A 27269-nucleotide genomic window follows, 5' to 3' on the forward strand; every position below is an offset into this window, starting at 1 on the left:
CTTGTACTCCTTCCAATTGTTTCTTGAATGCAACTTGCTCATTTTCAATGCTCCCAATGGATACTCCTTGTGATTTTGTACCTTGGATAATTTGAAATAGCATATCCTTGATGTCCGGGTCTTGCTCCTTGGGTTGCACTTGTTGTGGTCTATAGTTGCAATTCCCTTGATAACCTTGACTCCCTTGACCTTGTTGTTGATACTTCGGTTGGAAATCCGGAGGCCCTTGGTTGTTCCGTTGGAAAGCGGGTTGAGGATTTAGTGCATTCGACGTGTTCTTGTAGGAGAAATTGGGATGATTCCTCAATCCCGTGTTGTATAGGTTGGACGGATGAGTGTATTGGTTCGGACCGACATAGTTGGCTTCTTCCGCTTCTTGATCAACCATGTACATACCCGGTTGAACTTGCACTAAATTGTGATCTTCCACAGCAGCTACTTGTTTGGCATTGGCGAGTTGGACCTTTATCTCAGCAAGGTCGGCCAACACCGCCTTAAGAGTTGTGTTCTCTCCCACATCACCTTTCACTGAGCTTCTCCTACTGAACTCGTTGGACGTATGGCTGCGTCCTTTGGCCAGTTTTGCAATTGTCACTTCTAACTCTTGGAAAGGGATGTCATAAATATCACCTCCACATGCTGCATCAATCCAAGACCGAGTATCATCCTTCAACCCATGGATAAAGATAGATAAGAGGTAGTCTCTTTCCATTCCATGGTGGGGGCACATTCTTTGATATTCCTTGAAGCGTTCCCATGCATCGTCGAGATTCTCCCCATCCTCTTGCACAAAGGCATTGATCCGATTTCTCGCGTGTTGAGTCTTGGTAGGGAGTAGTATTGCATAAGGAATTGTTTTTCTATTTCATCCCATGTCGAGATAGAATTTGTCTCAAGAGTGTAGAGCCAACCTCTAGCTCTCTCCGTAAGTGAGTAGGGGAAAGTTTCAAGGAACACGTCTTCTAAAGTTATCCTCGGTCCCTTCTTGATTGCCTTACAGTTCATCTTGAAATTTGTAAGGTGAGCATTCGGTCCTCATTGGGTCTCCCACGGAAACTCATGTTGTTGAGCATTTGAATGCATTGCGGTAGGAGTTCGAAATCTTCTAACGGTCCCCGATTTATGCATGATAGTAACTGGGTGTGTTTCGGTTCTGTGTACGTTCGAAGCGTCCTAGGGGCTGTTTGGGCTAGACCTCTTTGGGCATTAGCCCCTCTCAACAACTCTTCGGCCATTTCGGGTTGTTCTCTACGTGCGTTGTTTTCTCTCAGCATTTCTTTGGCCATTCCCCACTGCCTTTGCTGTCTCCGAGCGAAATGTAGAGTCCTTTCTATTTTGGGGTCGAAGACGAGTTGATCTCTACCTGTTGTACTTCTTATCATGCACCGGAAGAGCTGCACAACAAAGAAACAAAACGAACCGAAAGTGCTGTGAAAAGGTTATGTCACAAAGTAATCCAAGCAAGAACCCAAGCAATGGTGATCTAGCAAAAATTTAGGCTAACACGAAAACGCCTAGTCCCCGGCACGGAGCGACCGCCTAGTATAATGAAAATGTGGTCGAATGAAAATGTGGATTGTGAAAAGTGTTGGAATACGAATAAGCAAATTAAATTAATGGGTTGCAAACGATGATTCAAGGCGTTGTAGGTTCGGGATCCCTCAAGAATCGCATGGACGGTTAGTGATGCTACAATGTCTATGGGTTATCTTCCAAGTGGGGGTTTCAAGCACTTCTTCTAGAGTTTGTCTCTCCCGAGCTTAAACTCACTAACTAGAGAATCGATTCACCCATCTCCCAATGATCTAAATGATCTCTAGATGCATTAGTGTACCCTATCATGAACCCTAACCAAGCTAAGCCTTCTCCCAATGTGAATAACTCACTCATTTGATATTTGGTTCCAAACATCATTCTCATATCCCTATGATCAATGTGTTCTACAATCATATCAATTAGGGTTTCATCCAAATCAATAGCATTCAGCACAAAACATCAAACCCATGGAAGATAACTCAAAGACATCATATATTAAGCATAGGTGTCCATACAAAAGTGGAGATCCCTCACCCACAACAAAGTCACTACTCCATATCTAGAGGTCCAAAACAGAAAACAAAAGGGGGAAGCATAGAAAAGGAGAAGAAATGCTCAAGATGGTTTTCAATAGTGATCTCCACCTTCAAGATGTCTCCCTAGGTCTCCAAATCTCTCTTGCCTCTTCTCCAAGGTGATTTTCTCCAAAAGTGTCGAGCCCCCTTTCTCTCTCCTCAAACTCCCCTTTTAATGAAAGTGCAAAATTAGGTTTTCTCCTCAAAAATCGGGCTTTTCCTTTTTGGGCCAGTTTTGATTTCGGACGATCGCTCACTTTTTCTTCGGTGTCGCTCATTTTCTCTTCAGGGTCGCCCATTTTCTTCGTGGCGAGCGACCGCTCATCCTGAGGGCAACCGCTCGTTCTTCTTTGCAGCACGGAACGACCGCCAAGTATAATGAGCGACCGCTCATTCTCCGTAATAGCACAGAGCGACCGCCTTTTTCTTCGAGCGACCGCCTGATTGCTGGAATGTCACGACGGGCGACCGTTCGTGAAAGCAGGCGGGCCGCTCATTTTGTCTAATCTTCTCCGGACTTCTCGATTCCGCTCCTCTTCCGTACCTCGTACGCGAATATCCTCATCTGATTGTCCTGCAAGGAAAAGGAGAGAAAAATTCCTACACATGGCCAACTAACGTCCTAATATGCCTAAGATGTGAGAAGAATTGTAATGCCTGACGTTAGAAAACCTGTGGAAAACCCGTGTGATCACCGGGAAAAACTTAAATCGAAAGTTGAAGAGGAGCACTTGGTCACCGTCTGTGAATACTCTCTGCAATACACGGCGATCATGCCACTTCTTCGTCCTCTCCTTGTAGATTCGGGCATTCTTATCATATTATTATTTGGCTGTCATAATATATTCGTTCATAAATGTTGTGCAATATTAGGGTTTTTGGGCTAAGATTGGTTGCCGATTAATATGATTTTAATTAAATAATTTTAATATATTTTAGACGGAATGTGAATAAAAGTTTCTAATATATGTCTATATGTATATATATGTGTGTGGGTGTGTGTGTGTGTAAGAGCTATCTATGCATATGAGATCCAATGGATTATTGACCAATTAGCCATATTCAACATCTGAATAAATGTTGGTTCAATAATTAAGTTGGTGATTTGTATTGATTGTTAAAGTTCACAAAAGGCTTTTATAGTTACTATAATTCAATTTAGATACAAATTTAAAACTTTTTACGGCCATCTTTTTGTTTGTTCATATCAAATTTGTTTATTACAAATCATTAAAAATATATATTTATAAAATTGGGTTTTTTAAAAAAGTAAACTTATTTTAATAATCAAAAGGACCAGTATGATAGATTAGACTTCAAATGAATTGTATTTAAGGCATGATAACCCAAAAGTCCACAAAATAACCCAACACCTAACCAAACCTCTCTCTCTCTCTCTCTCTCTCTCTCCTCGATGGATGAAAGAGAGCTTTCATCATTCTTTGAGGAAAACTACCATAAGAACTCTTCCTTGGGAGATGTCTCCTTCGACCCATCTCTATGCATGGCGAGTTTAACCGGTTTCTTGCAAAGTTCAATGGATTATAACCCGTTAGAGAGTATCAATATCTCACCTTATGGCTCTTCACTCGAACCCATTTCCCCGTCCATGGACCATTCCGACCGCAGCCTTAATGCCGGTCCGAGTTCTCCGGCCTCGTCTTCCACAAGCGAGGCTGACCCCGACGAGACCAAGTGTCGGAACACGGACAAGGAGGCAGAAGATGCCGGTGGAAGCTCCAAGAAACCGTGAGTCTTAGTAGAATGAAATGTTTTCTATATGTGTGTGTATATATATATATTGTCCATATATTAGCTAGTTTATCGAGTTATATGACTGAAATGTATGTGAATATACATATATATATATATATATGTGTGTGTGTGTAGGGCAAAGGCACCGAAAACTAAAGGGGAGAAGAGGATGAGGGAGCCTCGGATAGCATTTATGACTAAAAGCGAGATCGATCATCTTGAAGATGGATATCGATGGAGAAAGTACGGACAAAAGGCCGTCAAGAACAGCCCTCATCCTAGGTTCTCATCTCATTTTTACAATATATACATACATATATATATATATATATATGATACACTTCCATAGAAATATATGTACACACATATATACACACACATATATATATATATAAGTAGAAGTATTTGTGCGTGTTTCATGCATGTTGTTAGATGTCACTAATTCGAGTTCCTTATTGAAATATTTGGACGTTCAAACATGATCATACTTCAAATCTATGATTAGTCAGAGCAAAGACTGACTCATATATATATACATATATATTATAAGGTGACTATTGTAATTTGTAATTATAGATTTAATCTAGGATTTTCTACGTACGTATATGATATATAACTATTGAAAATTTGAAAATTATGAAGAGATTAATCAGTTTGCGTAGAGTTTAGATATTAATACACGACACATTATTTCGCGAATCTTGACAATAAAGAAAATATTTTTCGTATTTAAAATTTTTTTTTTTACGCGATGCAGGAGTTACTATAGATGCACGACGCAGAAATGCGACGTGAAGAAACGGGTGGAGAGATCGTTCCAAGATCCGTCGGTCGTGATCACGACGTACGAAGGAAAACACAATCACCCGATCCCGACGACATTGAGAGGAAACCCGTCTTCCGGAATCTTCTCCCCTCCTTTCCTCGGCCACGGCGTCGGATTTCCGACCCTCCACCAAGATCTTCTTACGCATCCTCAGTTTCCGTACCACGCCGGAGCAACGGCAAGCTCCGTGTACGGACAGAACCATGGCTATAACAACAATCGCCAATCTCAACAACAAGCTGCTGGTTATGGTCTCTTACAAGACATTGTCCCTTCCATGTTCTTGAAGCCTGAACCTTGAGATACATGCATACATGCATACATACATACATACATATATATATATACTACACCCTTTTCATGCTATATATTGTTCAATATGTATCTATATATATGTATGTATATATATATATATAACTATAGAGAGAACTAATGTCTAATATTATAGGATCCGACTCTTCATATGGATTTTGCATTCGGGATTTGCTTGGTTCGAGTGCTTATAGTTCGGATTCCGACCGAAGAGAAGTTCGAAAGAGTTCGGTCGTACGGTACAAAGCTCTTTATCAAATGTATCTTTCCTCTTCTTTTTTTTTTTCCTCTACATGAGGATTATTGTATAATAACATTTTCTATATAAATATTAGTATATATTTATATTTTTGGACCGACATCTACTCGTGCAAATTCTGTAGTTTAACAAATTTGGAAACTTTTTTTGAATATATAGAGACCCGATGGGACTAAATTGGACCGACGACATTTTAGAGATGTAGCCATCTTATATATAAAGCATACGAATGGTCGAAAATTCAGTTTCATTGACTATTCCACGTCAATTTTTGGAAAATTATAAATATATATTCCAATAATAAGCGATGACATTGGAATTTTGTTAGACTATTCTTTTTTAAAGTTGTAAATGTTATTGCCTTTTTTGTATCCTTTTTTTGTATTTTGTAGCTATGCAGAAATTGTTGACATCCCCCCTTGGGCTTGGATGCGACACTTGTAACATTGACTCCATTGTTTATAATTATATTTCGGCTTTATAAAAATTATATCATATAATTTCTCTATTTTCAATTCGAACTCTATTTACATTCTATCAATATTTTTTTTATTTAAAATAAATGTTTATATCTAATAATATTTTGATCTAGATTCAATTTGCGTATAATTTTATTTTATCCGTCAGACTATTTTAAAATTTATGCTATTGTGTTCGAAATATCTAACTCTAATAAATACTAGAAATCACTCCAACTTAAAATTAGAGTGTCAATCGGGCTAATCTGATTTGATCCACACTCGATCCGAAGATTTTATATTCGCGTTCGGACCAATCCGATTTTTTTCGGATCTATATAGGTAAATCCAAAGCCTTATCCTAAATATTCCGGATTTAGATCGGGTCGGATCGGACCGGTCCAGGTCGACCCGTATAATTGTCTTTGTAAATGTTATTTTTTTATTTTTTAAAAAATATCGGGTTTTTGAACCGATCAGAAAATCCGATTTTTTTCAGATCGAAAAATTTAGATCTGAATCCCTCTAATTTTCGAACTGGACCGGTTCGGGTTTCAGAACTCGAACCTAAATTGACATCTTTACCTAAAATCAAATGGAACTCTTAAAAATATCATATATTACAATTAAAATCTAGAGAGAGAAAATACGGTTTACATTGTCTAATCTAACTATAATTTCCTAATCTTACTTCTATTGACTAAGAGAAATTGTTATGTAGTTGTGGTAAGGAATTAGTTCATATGATTTCTTCTAGAAATTTCTTTGAAATGTCAAATATTTGGACCAACAGTTTGTATCGTACCAAAGAGGAATTCGAATAAGAAAGAAAAAAAATAAAATAATGTTTCGATTGCGTATAAGCTTTTGGACATCAATTACGCAATATTATTTCTTTTTAATGCATCCACTTAATTGTAGATTACATAACATAATTATTAAAATACATATATATATATATATATATATTACTAAATATGAATACAACTTTGTCAAGAGTGATTGGTTCAACTGATAAGTGGGTAAGTAGTGCTCCACCCAGATTCAAACCCCCACTTGACAAATCATATATTATAAAAAAAAAAAATGAATACAACCAAATAGTAATAATGAATTTTTAAAGAAAAGAAAAAGGAAACAGAAAAAAACGTACGATTAAAAAAAAAAACAAGGTGAAAAAAAAAAATACAGAAGAAGAGCAAAAGTGCCTATCGCTTAACCCAACAACCGTTCGGAGGAGCCCTGAAGAGAACGACGTCGCATCCGCCATTTTCTCCATCCTTGAAGCAATAGCTTCTTCTCTCTCTCTCTCTTAATGTTTTTCTCGATTTCTAGGGTTTCTCTTCCTCTACTTCAGGCCGTTTCCTAGAGCTCGATACCGTAGATCCCACCTGTGGAGAAGGCGAACTGTTCGGTTCGCTTCGTAACATTGTGTGTTTTCGGAGTATTTGATCCTTGAAGCCCTGGAGATTCCTGTATGGATCCAGTAGAAATTGTGGTTTCGGGGCCAATTACGCCTGGCCAGGTACTGTTTCGTGATTAATTCTGCTGTTTAGCCTTGTTTCCCTTCATTTCGGCGAACTCTGGTATGGATTTTGAGATCTCGCTAATTTGTGGTTGAATCTGATTTATACCGCATCGTTCGGGTTCAGAGGATGTAGTAACGATTTCGATGAATTCGATTGCTCGTTGTCGGTCAGGATTTATGGCATTGTATAATTTACACTCTTGGTGACTTTTTTTGTTGTACCATTGATTTACGCTACAGTTTTGATTCGTATTGGACCTTTTTTTGCTGGATTTGGATTGAATTTCGCATTTTGGTGCGTGTGAAATTAGAATATCCCGTCTGTCGTTTTGCTGGAAATGTACTACGGTCGAGTCATCTGGTCTTCGTGTACTTAGGAGGATGGTCTTGCCTAATTAGAAAGCTTGCTTTCTTCAGGTACCAGTACACTTAAAGTTCATCATGTTTGTTTGTCTTCCACTTGAAGCAACATTCTTTTTGTTGTTAGTTTCGAAGATTTTGATCGATCTTGCAGCCGCAGACGGTGAGCACTTGGAGTTTTTGGTTTGGTCGCCCATGAAAAAGCTGTCAATTTTAATTGGCCTGAAGGATTGTCATTATTGTATGTTGCTTGGTTTGCCATTGCAGTATTGTCAATCCATTAGCTTTTTCTTTATCCATTTCCTTTTTTTGTTTTTTTCTTTTGGTTGCAGATTTCGTTTCTGCTTGGAGTTATCCCTGTCCTGATAGCATGGATATACTCAGAATATCTGGAGCACAAGAAATCTGTGTTACACCCTAAAGTGTATGTCTTTTAATCTTATATGAATATGATGATTTAACGCAGTATATGTATCTACTGGTGTACTTTCAAATCTAGCCTTTTCATTTCACTGCTTACAGTTACTTATATTCGGTCCTTTTGCAGTCATTCAGATAATAATTTGGTTGAACTAGGAGAAGTGACCAACAAGGAAAATGAAGGAGCTGTTTTACTGGAAGGAGGCCTTGCAAGATCAGCCTCTTCAAAGTTATCTAGTTCATCCATTAAAACGAACTTGATTAGGTTGTTGTAGCAAATATTGTTTTCCGGTAAGGTGGTTTCATGTCTCGGACTCTTATTAATCATTTGTATCGTCTCTACTTGTAGGTTTCTGACTCTGGAAGACTCTTTCTTGCTTGAAAATCGAGCAACCCTGAGAGCAATGTAAGCAACTCAATTGAATGCAGTAGTAGATTCACATTGTTCTCCATGCCCTTGCATGACGATTTACTTCTCTTTCAGGGCTGAGTTTGGAGCAATTCTTTTGTATTTTTATATTTGTGACCGAACAAGTTTGCTTGGCAACTCTAAAAAGGTGACTCTCTTACCCTCTACCCCCGGGTTCTTTTCTTTCATTTCCATTTTGTCTCTCGAGCCCTCATAGTTTAATAACTTATTTTATGTTTTCGTCCTGAAGCCTTTTGTTTTCTTTTCAAATCTCATGCTAATTCCTTGATCTTGATTCTAGTTTGAATATGGCGTTCTGTGTGAAATTTTAAAGACAGTGCCAAATGTTTCTTCTTTTATTTTTTCCAATTTCGATTGATCTTTTGTAAAAGATAGTTTGCAGGATGGCTTAAATCTTCTTATGTAGGGACCTAATGCCCATACTTGAAAATGGTTTTTCTATTGACCATATATCTCTTTTTTTTTTGTGTGCGCTTTCTTGGACAGAGTTACAACCGGGACCTTTTCCTCTTTCTCTACCTTCTTCTCATCATTGTGTCAGCCATGACGTCCTTGAAGAAACACACTGATAAGTCGCCTATAACGGGAAAATCCATTCTGTATCTTAATCGTCACCAGACTGAAGAGTGGAAAGGGTGGATGCAGGTGATGGTTCAACTTTTGTTACTCGTACTTATCCTTTACCTTTTCGTTTCCTTTCCTCTTCTCCCTTGCATCTACGTGAGCTTCTCAATATTACTTCCATCCATCTTATTCCTGTTTCTCCGATTTATTGTATGTTCTGTTTTCTGTTACATGTTTTTGTAATTGATTTTCATGCCAATTTGTGGCTCTGTGCCTTTTCAGGTTCTGTTTCTGATGTATCACTACTTTGCTGCGGCTGAGATTTATAATGCAATCAGGATCTTCATCGCTGCCTATGTGTGGATGACCGGATTTGGCAATTTCTCTTATTACTATATCCGAAAGGATTTCTCCCTTGCACGATTTACTCAGGTCAGGTCTCATCATCGGTTCCAGACCTTAATAACGTTTATGTTCCTTTCAGTGGTTCAAGATGTTCATGACTTCATGGAAACTTTTTCTTGATCCAGATGATGTGGCGGCTTAACTTTTTCGTGGCATTTTGTTGCATTGTTCTCAACAATGACTATATGCTCTACTATATCTGTCCGATGCACACTCTATTCACTCTAATGGTGTATGGAGCCCTCGGTATCTTCAGTCAGTATAACGAAATAGGATCAGTGATGGCTGTGAAGATTGCTTCATGCTTCCTTGTGGTTATCTTGATATGGGAAATCCCCGGAGTTTTCGAGATTTTTTGGGGTCCATTGACATTATTTCTGGGTAAGTATCAAACTTTTCTCGATCGCTATTCTACTTTCCGTTTGTTTTGCATGGTTGTTTAATCTTCAGACATCGGATGATGCCAACTTTTTTGACATTTTCTTCTCTTATAATTCCGAACCTCCGCCATCGTCCTTCCTTGTAGAATTCTCTTTCACAGAGATTACTGAATTTTAAACCTTTTTCTTTTGGAATCATGAAAAAAGTTTTCATGGGGTTTGGTCATTGAATTCCTGCCTCTTCAACTGCAGGGTACACGGATCCTGCTAAGCCAGATCTTCCGCGTCTACATGAATGGCATTTCAGATCAGGACTTGATCGATACATATGGATCGTCGGGATGATATATGCGTACTTCCATCCCACCGTATTTCACGAACCGTGATGCCTACTTTTTTCGTATCATCATATTGTGACAGGCACAACTAAATCTATTTACATTTTGATCTCAGGTCGAGAGATGGATGGAGAAACTAGAGGAATGTGATGCCAAGAGAAAGATGTCAATCAAGACCAGCATTGTCGTGATTGCCTCGTTTGTAAGCTTGGCTTCGCCTATGGTTCCGGTTCAACCATGTCTTCTTCTCGTTGATTATTCTGATCTCGGGGGTTGTGTTTCCTCGTGTTCAGGTCGGTTACCTTTGGTATGAATACATCTACAAGCTGGACAAGGTTACATACAATAAATATCATCCCTACACATCATGGATTCCGATCACGTTAGTGCTATCATCTCTTTTTCCATTGTCAATTATCCAAAATACTCAATCCTTTTAATATTTTCATATGATTTTTGCGTTCAACTTGGGTTGCAGTGTATACATTTGTCTTCGGAATTGCACACAGCAGCTTCGTAGCTTTTCACTGACGCTCTTTGCGTATGTGATTTCTATCTTCCCTCTCTCCTTTCGGTTTGAAAATTTTAAATTGCTTTGTCAAGACACGACTTTTTTTGTTTTCTTCTCAGGTGGCTCGGCAAGATTACTCTGGAGACCTATATTTCTCAGTTTCACATCTGGTTAAGGTTAGTTTTCGCTCTCCTTTCTCCCTCCATAAATAAATAAATAAAGTTCCACGGGAATTACGTATGAAGTTATAAATAATGCGTTTCAGATCGAACGTTCCTGACGGGCAACCTAAGTGGCTACTGTCCATTATCCCGGAATACCCTCTGCTCAACTTCATGCTCACGACCGCCATCTACGTCTTGGTAAAGATTTCCACTGCATTTCGCCTTTCCCCAACCGGAAAATTCCTTTTTGGTTTCCTAACCGTTGTTTTTTTTTCTTTTAATTTTTGTTGTTTTCTCTTCTTCAGGTGTCTCACCGGCTCTTTGAGCTCACCAATACATTAAAGACGGTCTTCATACCGACGAAAGACAACAAGCGGCTTCTCCACAACGTCCTTGCAGGCGCTGCAATCTCGTTCTGTTTATACTTCATCGCTCTCATTCTTTCCCAGATCCCGCATTGACTCGTGAGCGAACCCTTTTGCTCCGAAATCGATATATTTTTTTTCCCCGATATTATGATTGTTCGCTTACAAGACGTTATATCTAGTCAATGCATGTCTTAATCTTGGCAGGGAGGAAGCTACAAACTCTGGAAATCATTCATTACCTTAAATCTGCACAGGAAACCGGAAAAAAAAAACTCACACGTTCCTATTGAAAATAAGTTGGTGATTTTCGAAGCTTGCAAAAGTGAAGAATCTTCCGACGATATCGAGTCGGAGTGTTCGTCGAAATATCGGCTGAGGATGCTGGCATTCGGACAGGAACTTACAGCATTTAGGACAGATCCTTTGAAGCTTGCTTTCATTTTCTTATCTGTTGTATTTGGCTCAAGTTCTATATATATAGTTCTTTTTTTTTAAACTTTTTAAGAGTTGTAGATTGTCACATTATCATCAATCATATGATCAATTAAAAGGGAATTTTTTTTCCTTCAAATTTCTGAACCATCACAAACAAGATATATCACTCACTCTTTTCTCATGTTTTCTCTTACAGAACAGCCACAAGACCAAATTCATCCTCTCTCACTTGCCGGGAACGAAGTTGGTGGCGTAGGCCCAAGCATTGTTGTTAACAGGATCCGCCAAGTGGTCGGCCAGATTCTCCAGCGGTCCTTTCCCGGTGACGATGGCCTGGACGAAGAACCCGAACATCGAGAACATAGCCAGCCGCCCGTTCTTGATCTCCTTCACCTTCAACTCCGCGAACGCGTCCGGGTCACTCGCCAGTCCCAACGGGTCGAAGCTCCCGCCCGGGTAGAGCAGATCCTCCGCCTCTCTTTTCTTGATCCAGATTCTTATCTGTTGTATTTGGCTCAAGTTCTATATATATAGTTCTTTTTTTTTAAACTTTTTAAGAGTTGTAGATTGTCACATTATCATCAATCATATGATCAATTAAAAGGGAATTTTTTTTCCTTCAAATTTCTGAACCATCACAAACAAGATATATCACTCACTCTTTTCTCATGTTTTCTCTTACAGAACAGCCACAAGACCAAATTCATCCTCTCTCACTTGCCGGGAACGAAGTTGGTGGCGTAGGCCCAAGCATTGTTGTTAACAGGATCCGCCAAGTGGTCGGCCAGATTCTCCAGCGGTCCTTTCCCGGTGACGATGGCCTGGACGAAGAACCCGAACATCGAGAACATAGCCAGCCGCCCGTTCTTGATCTCCTTCACCTTCAACTCCGCGAACGCGTCCGGGTCACTCGCCAGTCCCAACGGGTCGAAGCTCCCGCCCGGGTAGAGCAGATCCTCCGCCTCTCCCAACGGTCCGTTCCCCGCCACTCTGTAACCTTCCACTGCCCCCATCAATATCACCTGAGTTGCCCATATGGCCAATATGCTCTGCGCGTGGACCAAGCTAGGGTTTCCCAGGTAATCCAGCCCTCCTTCGCTGAAAATCTGTGAACCGGCCTTGAACCAGACGGCTTCTCCGAACTTGACGCCGTTACGAGCCAGCAGCTCGGGAAAGACGCAGCCGAGTGCGCCCAGCATGGCCCACCTGCAGTGGATCACTTCCAGCTCGCGGTTCCTGGCGAAGGTCTCGGGGTCGGCTGAGAGACCGGCGGTGTCCCATCCGTAATCTCCGGGGAATTCTCCGGTGAGGTAGCTCGGCGGCTCGCCGGAGAATGGGCCCAAGTACTTGACTCTGTCTGGTCCGTACCAGGGGCTTCCGGATGGACCGGAGGGCTTGGCGGCCTTGCGCATTGTGACTCGGGCAGTTCCGAGAATCTCAGAGGCTGCCGGAGAGAGCTTCACGGCCTTGCCGGCGAAGGATGGAGACGAGAGAGCCATGGTTGATGCAGCCGCCGCCATTGTTTCTTTTTTTTTTCTTTTTTTGGTTTTTGAGAGAGGGAGATTGATGGTGTTGGAAATGCGTGGTGATTATAATTTATATATATTGGGTTTGAGAGTAAGGCTTGTTATCTGTGAAGTATCTATGTCTATTTGCTGATTGGGTTTCGAGATTTTGGTTTTGTCGTTTAGCTGTCCTACGTGGCTGTCTCTCGTCCACCAACTTTTGTAGATTCTCTGCACACCATTACTCGACTGTTTTATTTATTAATTTTTTTATAATAAATTGATTATTTAATTCAACTATATCTCTTAAAATATCAAATACGCCCAAATGGGCTGCACTCTGGGATTTCCAGCGGATAGAGATATCTGATGTGCCACGCGTCGTTCGTTCAATGGATGATACAATCAACTTAAGACAGGATAACATCCAAGTGGGACCCATGTTGCCAGCTAAGCAGACAAAAATCAACCCGAGGAAATGTCACTGACCAATGGAAACCGAGACACTGATATTCCCATGACAAGATTATTTTTCTTGACTCTGATATTTTCATATTATTATAAAAATAAATCTCGAAATAAATCACTATTCACTAGAGAATGATATTCAAATACACAAATTTATTTTAAGTGCAATTAAAAATTCAAAAATACGCACCTTCATTATGTTCATGTAAATTTATTTTCTTCGACATGGACTTACCTTTGAAAAAAAAAACAAAGATGACGTGGATTTTAGCATGTAGAAACAACAAATTAAGAAAATAAAAATACCACTCTTCGGCGATATCGTTCTATAAACATGTTATGATTAATCCATCAAATTTTATATTTTCTAGTTTTAATATGATGAGATTAGATATATGGAAATATATTCATGTTACAAGTGTATAACTTGTATTTTCCACATATACAAAACTTTGTGTGTATACGTACGGTTTGGATTTTTTTTCTTTTTATTAATTCACAATGTCAATTTATAAATCCCCTGAAGCCCATTAAAGCCCAATCAACAAAACGCTTGGGCCCATGCCACCAACTTTTTCCCGACATTGCTAATTAAAATGAAATATATAACGCGGATTCGGCGTTTGCGACGGCGGTTACGTCTGCGTTTGCGTTTCATTGTATTGGAGGATATTGTTCGTGGAGTTTGTCTGGTGAATGTGGTCGTGCTTATATTTGTTCTATATTATCATATACGTGCCGATATTTTGTATTTTGCCTATTGCTTTTTGAGGGCACATTTTACAAAATTTAAATATATAATTAATTTACGGAACCCGGTTAGATAAATATCATAGGTTATTTTGTTAGATATTTTGAAGGCAATAACTAAAATTTGATCAATATATAGATATGGAGCAAATATTTTTTTTTGGGTGTAATCTCGAATGGAAAAGATGCGTACAAATTATTTGAATTCAATGAAAAAACCACAAAATACTCAAAAATAATTTAAATAAACCATTTGTCAGTAAAATATTTCGTATAAAATTCGAAATTAATATTATATGGTGTGAATCTATGAGTGTCTATGTGGTTAGCATTAAATTGTCAAATAATAAAGAAAATGGGAAAAAAAAAAGAAAAGAAAAAACATGGCTGGGGCCCACAATGTTTTCACGCGTGCCTACATTCATCCAACGGTCACTATCAATCCCACATTCAACGGAAGCCATCTTATCTCTTCGATCCAACGGCCCACTTTTCCCGTGTTTGACTCCTCTGTCACGCGTGCTCCTTTCATTTATTGTTTTATTTAATTTATTATATATTTTTTTACCTTCTGATTGTAATTTATTAATAAATAAGCTCAGGTGGCCACAAAACAATTATTATTTTTTATTTCTGATAAGAAAAAATATAATTCCGACATACTAATTTATTTCATATTTTACAGTCAGCTTTAGTATAAATATCTATCCGCATATTTATTCCTCTGAATTTTGCATTAAGTGTCATTTCAGTATTTATTGTTCTTGTAAATACAATATGTTTTTTATGGTGATGGTCACTTACGGTTCGAGAATTTAGTTTCGATTTGATCCGATCTGAACCAAAATTGAAACGGATCAAAGCGAATCGAATAATATTTAGTTTTAATTTGGTATATTTTTTTTTTATAGAATCGAATAAACCGTTCTTAAACCGAACTGTACAAATATTGAATAAACCGTTCTTAAACCAAACTTACGGTTCGAGAATTTAGTTTCGATTTGATCCGATCTGAACCAAAATTGAAACGGATCAAAGCGAATCGAATAATATTTAGCTTTAATTTGGTATATATTTTTTTATAGAATCGAATAAACCGTTCTTAAACCGAACTGTATAAATATTGAATAAATCATTCTTAAACCAAACTTACGGTTCGAGAATTTAGTTTCGATCTGATCCGATTTGAACCAAAATTGAAACGGATCAAAGCGAATCAAATAATATTTAGTTTTAATTTGGTATATTTTTTTTATAGAATCGAATAAACCGTTCTTAAACCGAACTGGGCAAATATTGAATCAAATCCGATAAATATTGAACCAAAATCTGAATTATTTATTAATATATGTAAATATTATCGTTATTAAGGGAATCAATATTAAAATCGAACCGAATCGTTTAACTTTCAGTTTTATTTCGATACAACTTTTATAAAATCGAAAATACTGTTTTCGAATCCGTTTGAATACCGAACCGAAAAAAGTAGGATTTTATATAAAGATCATGATTAATTTCTTTTCAAATCGGTCTGATATTTTTGGAGTAATTAGCAAATTTAAAGTTATATTTTTACACATTTTGTAAAAAGCCCAAACGAAAAGCTTAAAGTAATATAAGAAAATAAAAATATTTTTTTCTTAGAATGACGTCATAAAATGTGAAAAATGGACAAACGTGCAAAAACAAACAAAACAAAACGCACCAGAGGAACACAAAAAAAAAGGAACGAAAAGGAATTCACTTATTCTCTCTCTCTCTCATCGTTCAGAGCCTTATCTCTCTCTAGATCTTCGGCTTCAGAGTCCTGAATTTTGATCAGACAACCGTTGCTTCAGTCTCATTCTTTTCCGGAGAGGATTCTGTTTTCTTTTTCGTAGCCCAAAGGTGTTGGATTCATGGATGATGTTGTTTCATCTCATATAACTTTTTGAATTAGGGTTTTTATTGTTTGATCCAGTGATTAGCTATGTTATGGTCTGTTTCTGACACGATTGCTGTGTTCTTCTCTGATAGTTTGTATCTTCCTCTGAAGCAATTTGTTTGTCGGGTTCCTTTCTTGTTTGTCGAGGATTTCCCAGAAACTTTATTATGGTTCGAGTTTGATCATGCCGCCCTTCGGTTTCTTGTTCTGAGAAAAAGTGTTTGTTTCCGTAGAAAACCCATTTCATTTCCTGCACATTCCAATGTTTTGATACAATTTTGGGTCGGGATTTTTTTGTAGAGTTCTTGTTTAGTGCATTTGTTTTTGTTGGGAGTTGAAAAGGGCTCTGTTCTTTTACTGTTTTGTTTCATGCTTTTAGTTGATGTTTATGGCTTTGATCCTTTGATTTCCGTTGTAATTTTAGCTTATGGAGACAGTCTTTTAATGTTTGGAAAGATTATTTTACTATCTTCTTGTTGTTTTTGATGCTCAATAATATCCTTGTCTGGAGAAAGATGTGTTTTTCGATCTTTGTCATAGCCATTTGTCTCTTTTTTTGTTCTGCAGTTTGTTTGAAGGGGAAGAGGCCGGAGACAAGAGTCACAAGACATAAAGCTGCAACCTTAGCGGAAGAATCGAGATGCCCTGGATGTCCTTCTTCATGTTTTTCAACAGGACTTGCCCTCGTTTGGTCGTCTTCTTCCTTGTGATTCTGTAACTTGATATTTTTCTGGTGAGGAGCTTCTTTCCTGTTTCCTTCTCCGTCTTGTCTTGTGCATCGGGCTTGAATCATTAATCTCGGATCTTTCATACTCCTGTTCCGTCTGGTTTGCCTGTGGTTTTGAGCGCTTATGGCCTGTTTGAAACTGGCAATCTTTGTTATGACTGATTGAATTTAGAGCCTAAAGGAAAAGAAAATAGAGACTAAATTTGTTGCCCTTCTCTTTCGTACGGGAATTTTCGTTACACAGCGATACTATTCGTGCATATCTTTCTTGTTTCGTGCTGGGTTTGCGTGTGTAATCGAATCTTCCTCTTGTTTTTTTTCTAGGAGTTATCAGAAGTTCTCGTGTCTGGTCTGAGAATGTGCATTGTCAGAAACGGAAAGGAACAACGAGCTGTGAAGGAAGTAGGAAGAATTATAATGACTATATGTTTCGTCGCTAATTACCAATCGGTGGAAGTTTGTCAGGTAAATGCCTCTTCTTACATTTACTAGCAGTTCTGAGTTTATGTTTTTTCCTAGCCTTTCCAAACACTTTGATGGCCTGACAAGCTTTCCAATGGATATGTTTCCTGTATACTTTGTAAATGTGTCAATGCCAGAACAATAACCAACTCGGTAACTACAATTAAGATATTATGAGTTTGTCTAGGAAATGAACACGTTTTAGAATTACCCTTTTAACTATTGTATCGATGATGAGTTCGGGTTCGGGGATTGAACATTTACATAGTTTTGCACAACAAATAACAGCTTTTGGATCTGAGCCCTTGAGAATGAACTGCAACTCCTTCGCATTACAGTTGCTAACATTCATTTTATCTAGTTAGTTACGTTTTAGAAATGCTAACGCAAAACTAAAATGAGTGGAAACGAAGAATCCACACGGCCGACCCCAAATAAACTTGGGACCAAAGTGATGTTGATGTTGAAGTTACGTAGTAGAAATCTATTGCACATATGTTGATTACACAATCTTCGGTCTGTTACAGTAGTAAATGCTATTGGTCTGGTATCCTAACGCTTTCGTTCATTTCTTTCTCTTTGCAGGCTGAGTATTTCCGACAATTGCTTAAGCCTGTTACGTAGTCAGGTGTTAGAGATATTCACAAATTTCGGGTTTTGGAAGGCTATCAACATATCAGAAAGAGTTATTGTCAGATGTTAAAAAGCTCGTGATATTCTGTTGAAAGATTCTGGTTTGGAATAGACAGAGCTCTGGTGGGCATTCGCAATACCTTCAGAATGACGGCAATAACTTGAATTACCCGAGCTGTTCGTGGAGTAGAAACTAAACGGCTGGTAGCTTGAAAGGACAATTGGTAGAGTAGAAAATTTGAGGTGAAAGGCTTCTTTTTTCCGTGTTTTCCTTTTTTTCTGTGTTCGATTTTCTGATGCAGAAAAATCTGCATTTTCGCCGAATGGCAAGAGAAACTCACTTCCCAGATGAAATGGGTGATAGTGATATGCACATTCCATATGCTTCAACAGCCTTTGATGCGGTCTTTCCTCCATGTGTGAAGCTTAAGCCGTTCAATGGCGTTGAACTTCAACCTTCCCCGGTATGTCCAAAAAACTTTATCATTTTCGATCAAACCTATGACAGAAGCCATGTGATGTACCATCCCGAGATGACCCGGAAGCTCAGTTCCCCTGCCTTGAACGCTTTTGCGAATTCATATCAAAACGAGCATGCCCGGGAATGTTATAATAACTATGACCAAGAAGCTTCATCCTCTTTCAAAGAGGATTCAGCTGAGATTGATGCCCTTCTGAGCTGTAATGACTACGACGATGAAGAAGAAGATAGCAAGGAATATGATGCAGAAGAAGTCAGCACAGCACGGAATTCTGAGAATCACGGGAATCTCTCTCCGGAATCTTCTTTCTCCAGCTATGATTGTTCGAATATTCCGAGGAAGCAGCAGAATGGTGAGAGAAAACGAAGAAAGATGAAGAAGATGATGAAGGTGCTGAGAAGAATAGTTCCCGGAGGAGAACAGATGAATACTGTTTGTATTCTCGACGAAGCTGTTCAATACCTCAAGTCACTCAAAGTCGAGGCGCAGAAGCTCGGTGTCGGGAATTTCCCGGACGAAGCTTAAACCGCTTGCTTGCAGTTTTCGTCCACGAAAATCTACTGGTAAGGTAATTGGTTCGGCTCTCTCTCTATATATACACATATATATCTTCATCTGTAGGATGGTATATACAGTATGTTGATCTCTGTATTGCCTTACTGATATGGCTTTGATGATGAAGCTGAGCTTTTATAGTAAGTGAACTGAAGCAATGTATTCAGATGCTCAAACATTTACCTGCGGATTGGTTTACAGACTTTTTTTATATGTATCGTTTAACTTTTTTACTGTTGTCTTTGTGATGAAGTTGTGATTTTTATGGTCCTTTTTTTTTTTTACCATTTATTGCCAAGTTATGAGTGTAGATTGTGTGTTGAAAGCCTGAAATAATCTTCGATACAATTATATTTCCTACATATATTTATCAGTACAATAATATTTTCTTAAACAAATATGAAAAAAAAAATTGAAGGTTTTTGGTAGTTTTTATTTTTAATTTTTGGTTTTAGTTTTTAATTTTTAGATTTTGATTTTTGGTTTTATAAATTCAAAAAAAAAAATGAAAGTTTTTTGTTTTTATTTGATTTTTTTAATAAAAGGTGATTTATCAAATTTTTAGAAAAATTAACTTTATAAAAATTTGATTGGTTATTTTTTTTTATTTTTGAAAATTAAAAACTCTAATCATTTATAGTCGAAAATCTGTTAAGTAAGATCCACTGTGGGTTCTATAAATCTTTTTTTTTTCGGTTTTCAGTTTAAATTTAGTTTGATTATATTTAGAATCAGTTATTTAAATTTAAAAAAAAAAAATATTTAAAATTTTTTAAAACAGTGGAAAACTAATTCATGAATTTATAGATGTTTTTATTTATTTTCGAACTTTGAAAAATTGAAAATAATAATTCTTAAATTTGTTTAAAAATGTCATATCATTCTAAAATTAATTTTGATCAAAATAATATATTGAACAATCCTACGTGACTCATAAATTATCAAGACACGTCAAATTTTTATGCCATGTATGTAGAGTTGGGTTTAATAGACACGGTTTAACAAAACCAATTCGTAATAGTAAAAATTTCGGTTCACCAAAAGTTTTGGAATAACGACAAAGATTGGAATAATTACGATCATTGCCGGTTCTCGAGCTCTAGATCCATATCATCGGCGTCTTTACCAAAACAAGAGTGTTTGGCGTCGAAATAACCGTCATCGGGGCTAAATCTCTTTCATCCCAGATTTTTCTGTGAGAACGGCGTCGTTCAAGGAAGAGACGCGGCGACCGAAAACGCCTTTGATGAATCCGAAAATACCCTCATAATTTTACTTTTACTGAATCAAAATTTTTATCATTATAAACCGGTTTTATTAAAACGTGTCTATAAAACCTGGTTCTGTATACATGACATTAAAATCTGACATATCTTGATAGTTCATAGGTATGATTGTTTAACACATTATTTTTGTCAAATTTATGGTAAAGACGATTATAACAGTTTAAAATAAGTTTAGAAATTAACGTGTTCAATTTTTTAAGTTCGATAATAAATGGACATATTTGTGAGTTCAAGAATTAATTTTCCACCATAGTGCAAGTTAGGACTGGGCAAAAAAAACCCGAAATTCGGGTACCCGACCCGACCCGACCCGTGAGACGAATATCCGAAATTAGGGTACCAACCATTCGATGAGACAAAATCGGATAATAATTTTAAAAATACCCGAAATTCGGATTCGGATTCGGATTCGGGTAAAATTTTTTTATCGAGTAACCGATATTGGTTAAATTACGATTATACCCCTTAATACTTAAAAAACCCCAAGTTTTTTCCTTCCTATTTGGCTCTTGTTCGCACGCCGTAATCGATTTCTTTCTTCTTCCATAATCTCCTATCTTTCTTTTTTTTTTTTTGGTTAAAGGTTGTACCCATAATCTCCTATCCTTCCATTTTGCTACTTGGTTTCTTGAGTTCAAGAGAGATTTAATCTCGCAACTCGATTGGGGTTTTTGCTTTGGTTTCAGCGTTGTTTTGGGTTGGGGCGTTCACCTCGAATCTGTATTGCAACTATTTTTGGCGAATCTGCGACACGGTACTGACGTTTTCAAAATTTTGTTCATATTTCCGACTAGGATTCAGCAGTTGCGAATACTTGTTACATCTAATCCAGATCTGTCTTGTCCTTTTTCCAGCTCATTTCTTCTGGTTTATCATATGTCCTTCGATTCATTTCAATTGGGCGAGCTTTCATCTCACAAATTTCTCTTATGATGTGAAGGTTAGTTGGCCTTACCAATGACATTATAACAATTATCATTCTGCTACCCAACCAACCTAACAAGTGTTGGCGAGTGGTTGAGGCGTGGACCAATGTGCCTTCACGCCAGGGTTCGATTCCTGAGGGTGGAGAGGTTTATTCATTCTGATACCGGATGTTGTTGATAAAATTTAAGTCGGATCCGAGTTTGGATAATTTTTTTTAAAAAAATCGGGTTTGGATTCGGGTTCGGATCCGGTAACTCTAAAATTCTGGGTATCGGACCGGTGTCCATCTCTATTGCAAATTTGAGAATTTTCGGAGATTTTTCTTTAAAAAAATATAATTATTTAGTTTTTTTATTGAACTCGGATTAGTTTTTTTTCGATAGAAATATTTATTTAAAATAAATTTTCAGTTTTTATTTTGTGATTTGATTTGGTTTGTATTTTGTTTCTATTAACAAAAATATTTTTCAGAAAAAAATGTTTTTTGTTTATTTCATTCAATTTGGATTCGGATTTTTTTTTATTTTAGATAAATTATAATCATTTAGTATTTATATCTGAATTCAATTAGTGATATTTATCTCTAATCTCATCTGGAACCTGAAATTCTCGCCGCTTTCGTCCGAATTCTGAGATAGAATCGGGTTTTTTTCTCCGAAGCTGCAATGGGTTCATCTTTTTGGGGCATAGCTTCTCGGGAAGCCATGAAAGGCGGAGTTTTTCTTACCAAGCTCTGCTGCTTCCTTAATGTCACCGTCAACTATCTCGGCTTCGTCGCTTTTGTGAGTCCGAAAATCTCGCCCTTTCATCGATTAAAACATCCGAATCTCTTTTGCGGATCGATTTCTAATCTGGGTCTGAATCGTGTTCTTCTTCTGGGTTTACTCCTGTTTTTGTTTTCCGGCAGTCTTACGGTCCGAGCATGATCCCGACACTTCACCCTTCCGGCAATGTCGTATTGGCTGAGAGAATCTCCGCTCGGTTCCGGAAGGTGGGTCGTGGAGACATCGTTGTCGTACGGTCACCAGAAAACCCTAGAGTTGCTCCGACAAAGAGGGTGATTGGTGTTGAAGGTGATCTTATAACTTATGTGATTGATCCTGGAAAGAACGATAAGTCTCAATCCATTGTGGTATGTTCAATCTTTTCTGGTTGATCTTGATACTGGGTTTGAGCAGAGATGCAATGGGGGGAACATTTCAATTTTCTCTGTGTTTATATCTTACCTTATTAGATGTCACTGCTGATGGTTTTTTTATCATTTTGTCAAACTAGTTTGGACAGATTAGATCCTTAAAGTCTGTATCTTTGTTTTTCTTTTCGATTTTGTTTTCGGTTCTTCGTAGTGATCTTGATTCTGGGTTTGGGCAGATGCAATGGGGAAAGATTTCAATCTCTCAGTGTTGTTGCTGATAGATGTAGTGAACAGATGCATATGACAAACTAGTTTGGACAGATTAGATCTTTGAAGTCTGGAGCTTTATTTGTGGGATTATGTTCTGTTACCCCTTTGGGGTATTGGTCTTCGGATTCAACAGCTAAATGCACGAATTCACATTCTTTCTCGATCTTTTCTTTCCGGCTTTTCATTTTCGGTTCTTTGTAGTGATCTTGAATCTGCGGGTTTGAGCAGATTCAATGGGGAAACACTTCAATTTCTCAGTGTTGTTGCTGATGGGTTTAGTGAACAGATGCATATGAGCTCTGTTTCCAATCATGTAGATCACATGACAAACTAGTTTGGACAGATTAGATCTTTAGAATCTGTAGCTTCATTATTGGATTGTGTTCTGTAACTCTGTTCTGTTGGGGTTTTGGTCTTCGGATTCAGCAGCTAAATGCACGAATTCTCATTCTTTCTCGATCTTTTCTTTTTGGATTTTCATTTTCGGTTCTTTGTAGTGATTTGAATCTTTTATGGAGATGTGAATCGTTGAGGTTCTTGCTCATGTTTCAGGTACCTAAAGGGCATGTATGGGTCCAAGGTGACTATACTTGTAACTCGAAGGACTCGAGAACGTTTGGCCCCGTCCCTTACGCCCTTATTCAAGGCCGAGTTCTTTTGCGGGTATTTGCTTATTCTCACAGTTCTTGGTTTGGATTCCTTTTTATGATGTTCTTGTCATCCGAAATCGATTCAAAGCAAAAGCCTTACTAGTTGAAGCTTGTTCATCGAAAATTGTCCGAGCTCTTTCGATTTTTTGATTTCAGTTGATTGTTTAAGGATAAACCGGAAACTTCTCCCGATTCTGTGCGCCGTCAGGTTTTATCAGTAAAATCGGTTCGACGACAGCATTTTGCCTAATACTCTGTAAACTTGATATGCAGGTTTGGCCATTCCGAGATTTTGGACCGCTCGGACCATCCCCGCCTTGACAAATTATGCATTTGTTATCGACGTAACGAAGTTAATGAAAGATTTCGGATCAAAGTTCGGTGAATTTTCGGATTATCAAAAACAAAAAAATTATACATCTGGAATCTCTATGAATATATTGGTTCGGATGTCATGCCGGTTGGGTTTGACACTGTATTTGTACCCTTTTTAATAACCGAATTTATCAATGCCGGTTTGTCAATGATTTTAACGGAAATTCCGGTTTAACCAAGGTCGGTTTGTTTCCCCTTGCCACAATTTGTCATTTGTATGTAGTTTTACAGAAATGGGCTTCATTTGTCCACTATTTTTAACTTTTATTATTATTATTATTATTATTATTATTATTATAATCATCATCATTATTATTATTATTGAATTAGAGCTCCATATTACACAAATATCTCCGTAATACAACCCTTGTAGAGTAAAATGACGAATTTTATCTTATTTTGTTTGCAAAAGCATGTGTGCTGCAAAATATTTATGTTAATTCGAGCATTATGATTTTAGATTTTTTTTCATCTTTCATTTCGTTATATGCTACAAATTAAAAATAACATGAAAATATAATAATAATAATAATAACAATAAAAATAATAGTAATAATAATCTATAAAAAGAAACTAATCTCGTATGAATATTTCAATCAAGTTCAAAGTGAGAAAGGGAAAAAAATATAATTTTAATCAATTATGAGAATTTTTTTACTTTTTGTGGTGAGGAAAGGATGAAAATGCATCTAATTGTATGTTATTGGATCATTCGAGAACCTTTTTCATTTGTCTACTTACTAACGATTTTTCTATCAAGATAATTATTATCTCCAAATAATATTTATCAAAATTTTCAAATTAAATATTTTTTTTATAAACATTTTCTACACCGAAGATTTGGTAAATTTTTGGATTATAAAAAAAAATTTGACATATAAAATTAGTATAAAATTTCAGATAAAATTATATACGGTGAATCAAATATAATAAAATTTTAGATAACTTGGATAGAAAGATTCGCCATATAAAATTAGTATAATTTTTTTAAACTTAATTATAATGGTTTACGTTATAATTAATTCATTCTTCAATATGAAAGAAGAAAAATATTAAACGCAATAGTTTTGTGTTGTTCATTGTGACAACCCAGGATACCGTAGGAGGGCGGGGAGTGATCGCCGGTGCGAGAGGCATTGACAATGGGCGGCTCCTGGCGAGTTTCTGGGTAGGGGGTACATGGATGAAGTGGACGCACCGGAATGAGAGGGATCCGAGGGCTGTGTAGGTATGGGACTACGCAGTCTAAGATAACTTAAAATGAATTAATTGAGCTACTCATAGCAACAAGATGCATCTACCTTTTCGGTTGTCCGTCTCGAGAGAACTCCAAAGTTAAGCATGTTGGCCTTGGAGTAGTCTTAGGATGGGTGACCTCCTGGGAAGTACTTTCCGGGATGTGTGCGAGTGAGGACAAAACACGCTAAAAGGTCTCGTGTTGGTGTGTGAGGACAGCTCTATCATTCCGTAGCGGCCTCGGATCGTTGCATTCATTATATGAGGAATTATAATATTAAATATAATTATTTATTAAATATAACTTGAGTGGCTCATTTCATTAGGGGATTAAAACTTGCAAATATATCTACCATGAATTACATTGTTCTTAAACTGAAAAAAAAAACCCAGATATGATATACTCGCTATTAATTCTATAAAGGGATTACAACTTGCAAAATGTAAATACATACGTACGTGTATATATATATATTGGACAAGAATATCCTGTAGATATTTGCGTATCTCATCTGATAGAGTTGATATATTTGTTAGCTAAGTTTGTTTAGATTGCTTTCCTTATTCCTCTAGGGTTTTTCGGCTATATCGTCATGTACATATACAGGCTTCGGCCAAGAGCAATACACAGACTTTCCCATTCACTGATCGCCATTGTGACATGGTATTAGAGCCCGACAATTTCTAATCTTCCTTCTCGTTTGTTTTCTTTCGATGTCTTCTCCTCTCGACACCGAATCTGCTTCGATTTCTACCGAATCTGTTGTTCCCGTCATGTCTTCGACAACGCACAACACGATTTCGAGCTTACCTCGACGAACTATATCTCCATTCGACCTCAGCCCAAGCGACAACCCAGGGCTCGTTCTGTCTCAACCACTCCTTCGTGGTCATAACTACGATGAGTGGTCGATCAATATCCGTCATGCTTTGAAGTCAAGGAAGAATTTTGGTTTTGTGGATGGAAAAATTGTGCCTCCTGATCCGGATTCGGCTGATTACGAGGATTGGGAGACGAATAATTCTCTCATTGTGTCCTGGATTATCTTAAGCGTCGTTTTGGCATGACAACCGCTCCACGCCTTCTTCGTCTTCGTAGCGACCTCGCGAACTGTCGACAGAAGGGTTCGCCGGTGGAATCGTATTTCGGTCGTCTTACCAAACTGTGGGACGATCTTGTTACTCTTCGTCCCTTGAAGGTTTGTCGTTGTGGTCTCTGTAATTGCAATTTAAGTGCTGACTGGGAGAAGCAGAGGCAAGAAGACAGATTGTACGAATTTCTTCTCGGCCTCGATGACAAATACGGGATTGTGCGTTCTAACTTGCTTTCTCGTCAACCTTTGCCGTCGGTTGAAAAGGCGTACATGGTGGTCACTCAGGATGAGGCGTCCAAGGATTCTGTTTCGGTTGACATATCTGATGCTGCAGCATTCTCGGTCAATTTTGCATCGAAACCTCGTGTTTCTACTCCGGTCAAGGACAAGTCCGTGGTCTGTACCAACTGCAATCGTTCGGGACATGCGGCAGATAGTTGTTTTTAGATTCTGGGCTTTCCGGAATGGTGGGGTGATCGTCCCCGAAACCGCACTGGTCATGGTCGCGGTTCACAGCCTTCTGCACGTGGTCGCGGAGCTGTCCGTGTGAATTCTGTTCAGGCCACGACTCCGAGTCTCCTTGGTCCGTCACCATCTGTCTCTTCCGACAATCAACCTCCGTCAGGCCTCAGTGACGATCAGTGGAAAACTTTGGTGTCTCTCCTCAATGCCGGGAAGATTGGTGCTAATGCAAATTCATCGGGTATGTCTTCGTTTGACTCTTGGATCCTCGACACAGGGGCTTTGCATCATCTCACGGGTCGCCTCGAGTTGTTGCAAGATCCCATGTCGGTGACTCCCTGTAGCATTGTTCTTCCAGATGGTCGTCATGCTTTCGCGACTCGTTCTGGATCGGTCTCTTTGTCTTCACATCTCCACTTGTCCGATGTGTTTTACGTGGAGGGGTTGCATGTCAATTTGCTTTCGGTTTCCCAACTCCTTGGTGATGGTGATTACATTGTCCAATTCACTAATAGATAACTTGGATAGAAAGATTCGCCATATAAAATTAGTATAATTTTTTTAAACTTAATTATAATGGTTTACGTTATAATTAATTCATTCTTCAATATGAAAGAAGAAAAATATTAAACGCAATAGTTTTGTGTTGTTCATTGTGACAACCCAGGATACCGTAGGAGGGCGGGGAGTGATCGCCGGTGCGA

At 38.0% G+C, this 27269-nt stretch overlaps 5 protein-coding genes across 9 annotated transcripts; 4 read left to right on the plus strand and 1 right to left on the minus strand.

Annotated features, from left to right (window-relative positions):
- Positions 1–3500: 3500 nt before the first annotated feature.
- Positions 3501–5281, plus strand: LOC104820636 (probable WRKY transcription factor 71). The gene is made up of 3 exons (XM_010551167.1): positions 3501–3860; positions 4002–4148; positions 4624–5281. The coding sequence occupies exons 1-3, from the start codon at positions 3526–3528 to the stop codon at positions 4991–4993; spliced, it is 852 nt and encodes a 283-aa protein (XP_010549469.1). The 5' UTR covers positions 3501–3525; the 3' UTR covers positions 4994–5281.
- Positions 5282–6915: 1634 nt separating this feature from the next.
- Positions 6916–11852, plus strand: LOC104820639 (protein REDUCED WALL ACETYLATION 3). Its single transcript, XM_010551170.2, has 16 exons — positions 6916–7246; positions 7942–8033; positions 8157–8294; positions 8379–8435; positions 8514–8586; positions 8946–9104; positions 9306–9455; positions 9554–9809; positions 10061–10176; positions 10262–10348; positions 10440–10528; positions 10625–10687; positions 10777–10833; positions 10923–11019; positions 11127–11285; positions 11394–11852. The coding sequence occupies exons 1-15, from the start codon at positions 7199–7201 to the stop codon at positions 11280–11282; spliced, it is 1638 nt and encodes a 545-aa protein (XP_010549472.1). The 5' UTR covers positions 6916–7198; the 3' UTR covers positions 11283–11285; positions 11394–11852.
- LOC104820637 (chlorophyll a-b binding protein 1, chloroplastic) lies at positions 11732–13205 on the minus strand. Of its 2 annotated transcripts, XM_010551168.2 has the most exons (2): positions 12587–13205; positions 11732–12098 (listed from the first exon to the last, which is right to left on the minus strand). In XM_010551168.2, the coding sequence occupies exons 1-2, from the start codon at positions 13142–13144 to the stop codon at positions 11850–11852; spliced, it is 807 nt and encodes a 268-aa protein (XP_010549470.1). In that variant the 5' UTR covers positions 13145–13205; the 3' UTR covers positions 11732–11849. The 2 variants fall into 2 exon arrangements, with proteins under 2 accessions (XP_010549470.1, XP_010549471.1); XM_010551169.2 differs by lacking the exon at positions 11732–12098 and having other exon boundaries at positions 12215–13205.
- A 2854-nt stretch (positions 13206–16059) lies between these two features.
- On the plus strand, positions 16060–19395 carry LOC104820641 (transcription factor bHLH144-like). The gene is made up of 4 exons (XM_010551173.2): positions 16060–16234; positions 16839–17004; positions 17323–17463; positions 18046–19395. Exon 4 carries the CDS (start codon positions 18390–18392, stop codon positions 19098–19100), a length of 711 nt encoding a protein of 236 aa, XP_010549475.2. The 5' UTR covers positions 16060–16234; positions 16839–17004; positions 17323–17463; positions 18046–18389; the 3' UTR covers positions 19101–19395.
- A 1560-nt stretch (positions 19396–20955) lies between these two features.
- On the plus strand, positions 20956–24016 carry LOC104820642 (mitochondrial inner membrane protease subunit 1). 4 transcript variants are annotated; one of them, XM_010551176.1, is made up of 7 exons: positions 20964–20999; positions 21103–21170; positions 21357–21489; positions 21982–22125; positions 22251–22475; positions 23301–23411; positions 23672–24016. In XM_010551176.1, the coding sequence occupies exons 4-7, from the start codon at positions 22009–22011 to the stop codon at positions 23717–23719; spliced, it is 501 nt and encodes a 166-aa protein (XP_010549478.1). In that variant the 5' UTR covers positions 20964–20999; positions 21103–21170; positions 21357–21489; positions 21982–22008; the 3' UTR covers positions 23720–24016. The 4 variants fall into 4 exon arrangements, with proteins under 4 accessions (XP_019058871.1, XP_010549476.1, XP_010549477.1 ...); XM_019203326.1 differs by lacking the exon at positions 21357–21489 and adding an exon at positions 21249–21356 and having other exon boundaries at positions 20956–21170; XM_010551174.2 differs by lacking the exon at positions 21357–21489 and adding an exon at positions 21271–21356 and having other exon boundaries at positions 20956–21170.
- Positions 24017–27269: the final 3253 nt, after the last annotated feature.

The sequence above is a fragment of the Tarenaya hassleriana genome, unplaced genomic scaffold (genome assembly GCF_000463585.1).
Source record: "Tarenaya hassleriana unplaced genomic scaffold, ASM46358v1 Cleome31, whole genome shotgun sequence".
Classification (NCBI taxonomy): Eukaryota; Viridiplantae; Streptophyta; class Magnoliopsida; order Brassicales; family Cleomaceae; genus Tarenaya; species Tarenaya hassleriana.

Bases quoted from the DNA above. Each gene is read 5' to 3' on its own strand.
- LOC104820636 (XM_010551167.1), top strand. From the start codon at position 3,526: ATGGATGAAAGAGAGCTTTCATCATTCTTTGAGGAAAACTACCATAAG. The intron at 3,861-4,001 runs GTGAGTCTTAGT...GTGTGTGTGTAG, and splicing joins GGTGGAAGCTCCAAGAAACC to GGCAAAGGCACCGAAAACTA. The intron at 4,149-4,623 runs GTTCTCATCTCA...TACGCGATGCAG, and splicing joins AAGAACAGCCCTCATCCTAG to GAGTTACTATAGATGCACGA.
- LOC104820639 (XM_010551170.2), top strand. From the start codon at position 7,199: ATGGATCCAGTAGAAATTGTGGTTTCGGGGCCAATTACGCCTGGCCAG. The intron at 9,105-9,305 runs GTGATGGTTCAA...GTGCCTTTTCAG, and splicing joins AGTGGAAAGGGTGGATGCAG to GTTCTGTTTCTGATGTATCA. The intron at 10,349-10,439 runs GTAAGCTTGGCT...CCTCGTGTTCAG, and splicing joins TTGTCGTGATTGCCTCGTTT to GTCGGTTACCTTTGGTATGA.
- LOC104820637 (XM_010551168.2), bottom strand. From the start codon at position 13,144: ATGGCGGCGGCTGCATCAACCATGGCTCTCTCGTCTCCATCCTTCGCC. The intron at 12,099-12,586 runs GCGGAGGATCTG...AAGAAAAGAGAG, and splicing joins GGAACGGACCGTTGGGAGAG to GCGGAGGATCTGCTCTACCC.
- LOC104820641 (XM_010551173.2), top strand. From the start codon at position 18,390: ATGCAGAAAAATCTGCATTTTCGCCGAATGGCAAGAGAAACTCACTTC.
- LOC104820642 (XM_019203326.1), top strand. From the start codon at position 22,009: ATGGGTTCATCTTTTTGGGGCATAGCTTCTCGGGAAGCCATGAAAGGC. The intron at 22,126-22,250 runs GTGAGTCCGAAA...GTTTTCCGGCAG, and splicing joins ATCTCGGCTTCGTCGCTTTT to TCTTACGGTCCGAGCATGAT. The intron at 23,412-23,671 runs GTATTTGCTTAT...CTTGATATGCAG, and splicing joins AAGGCCGAGTTCTTTTGCGG to GTTTGGCCATTCCGAGATTT.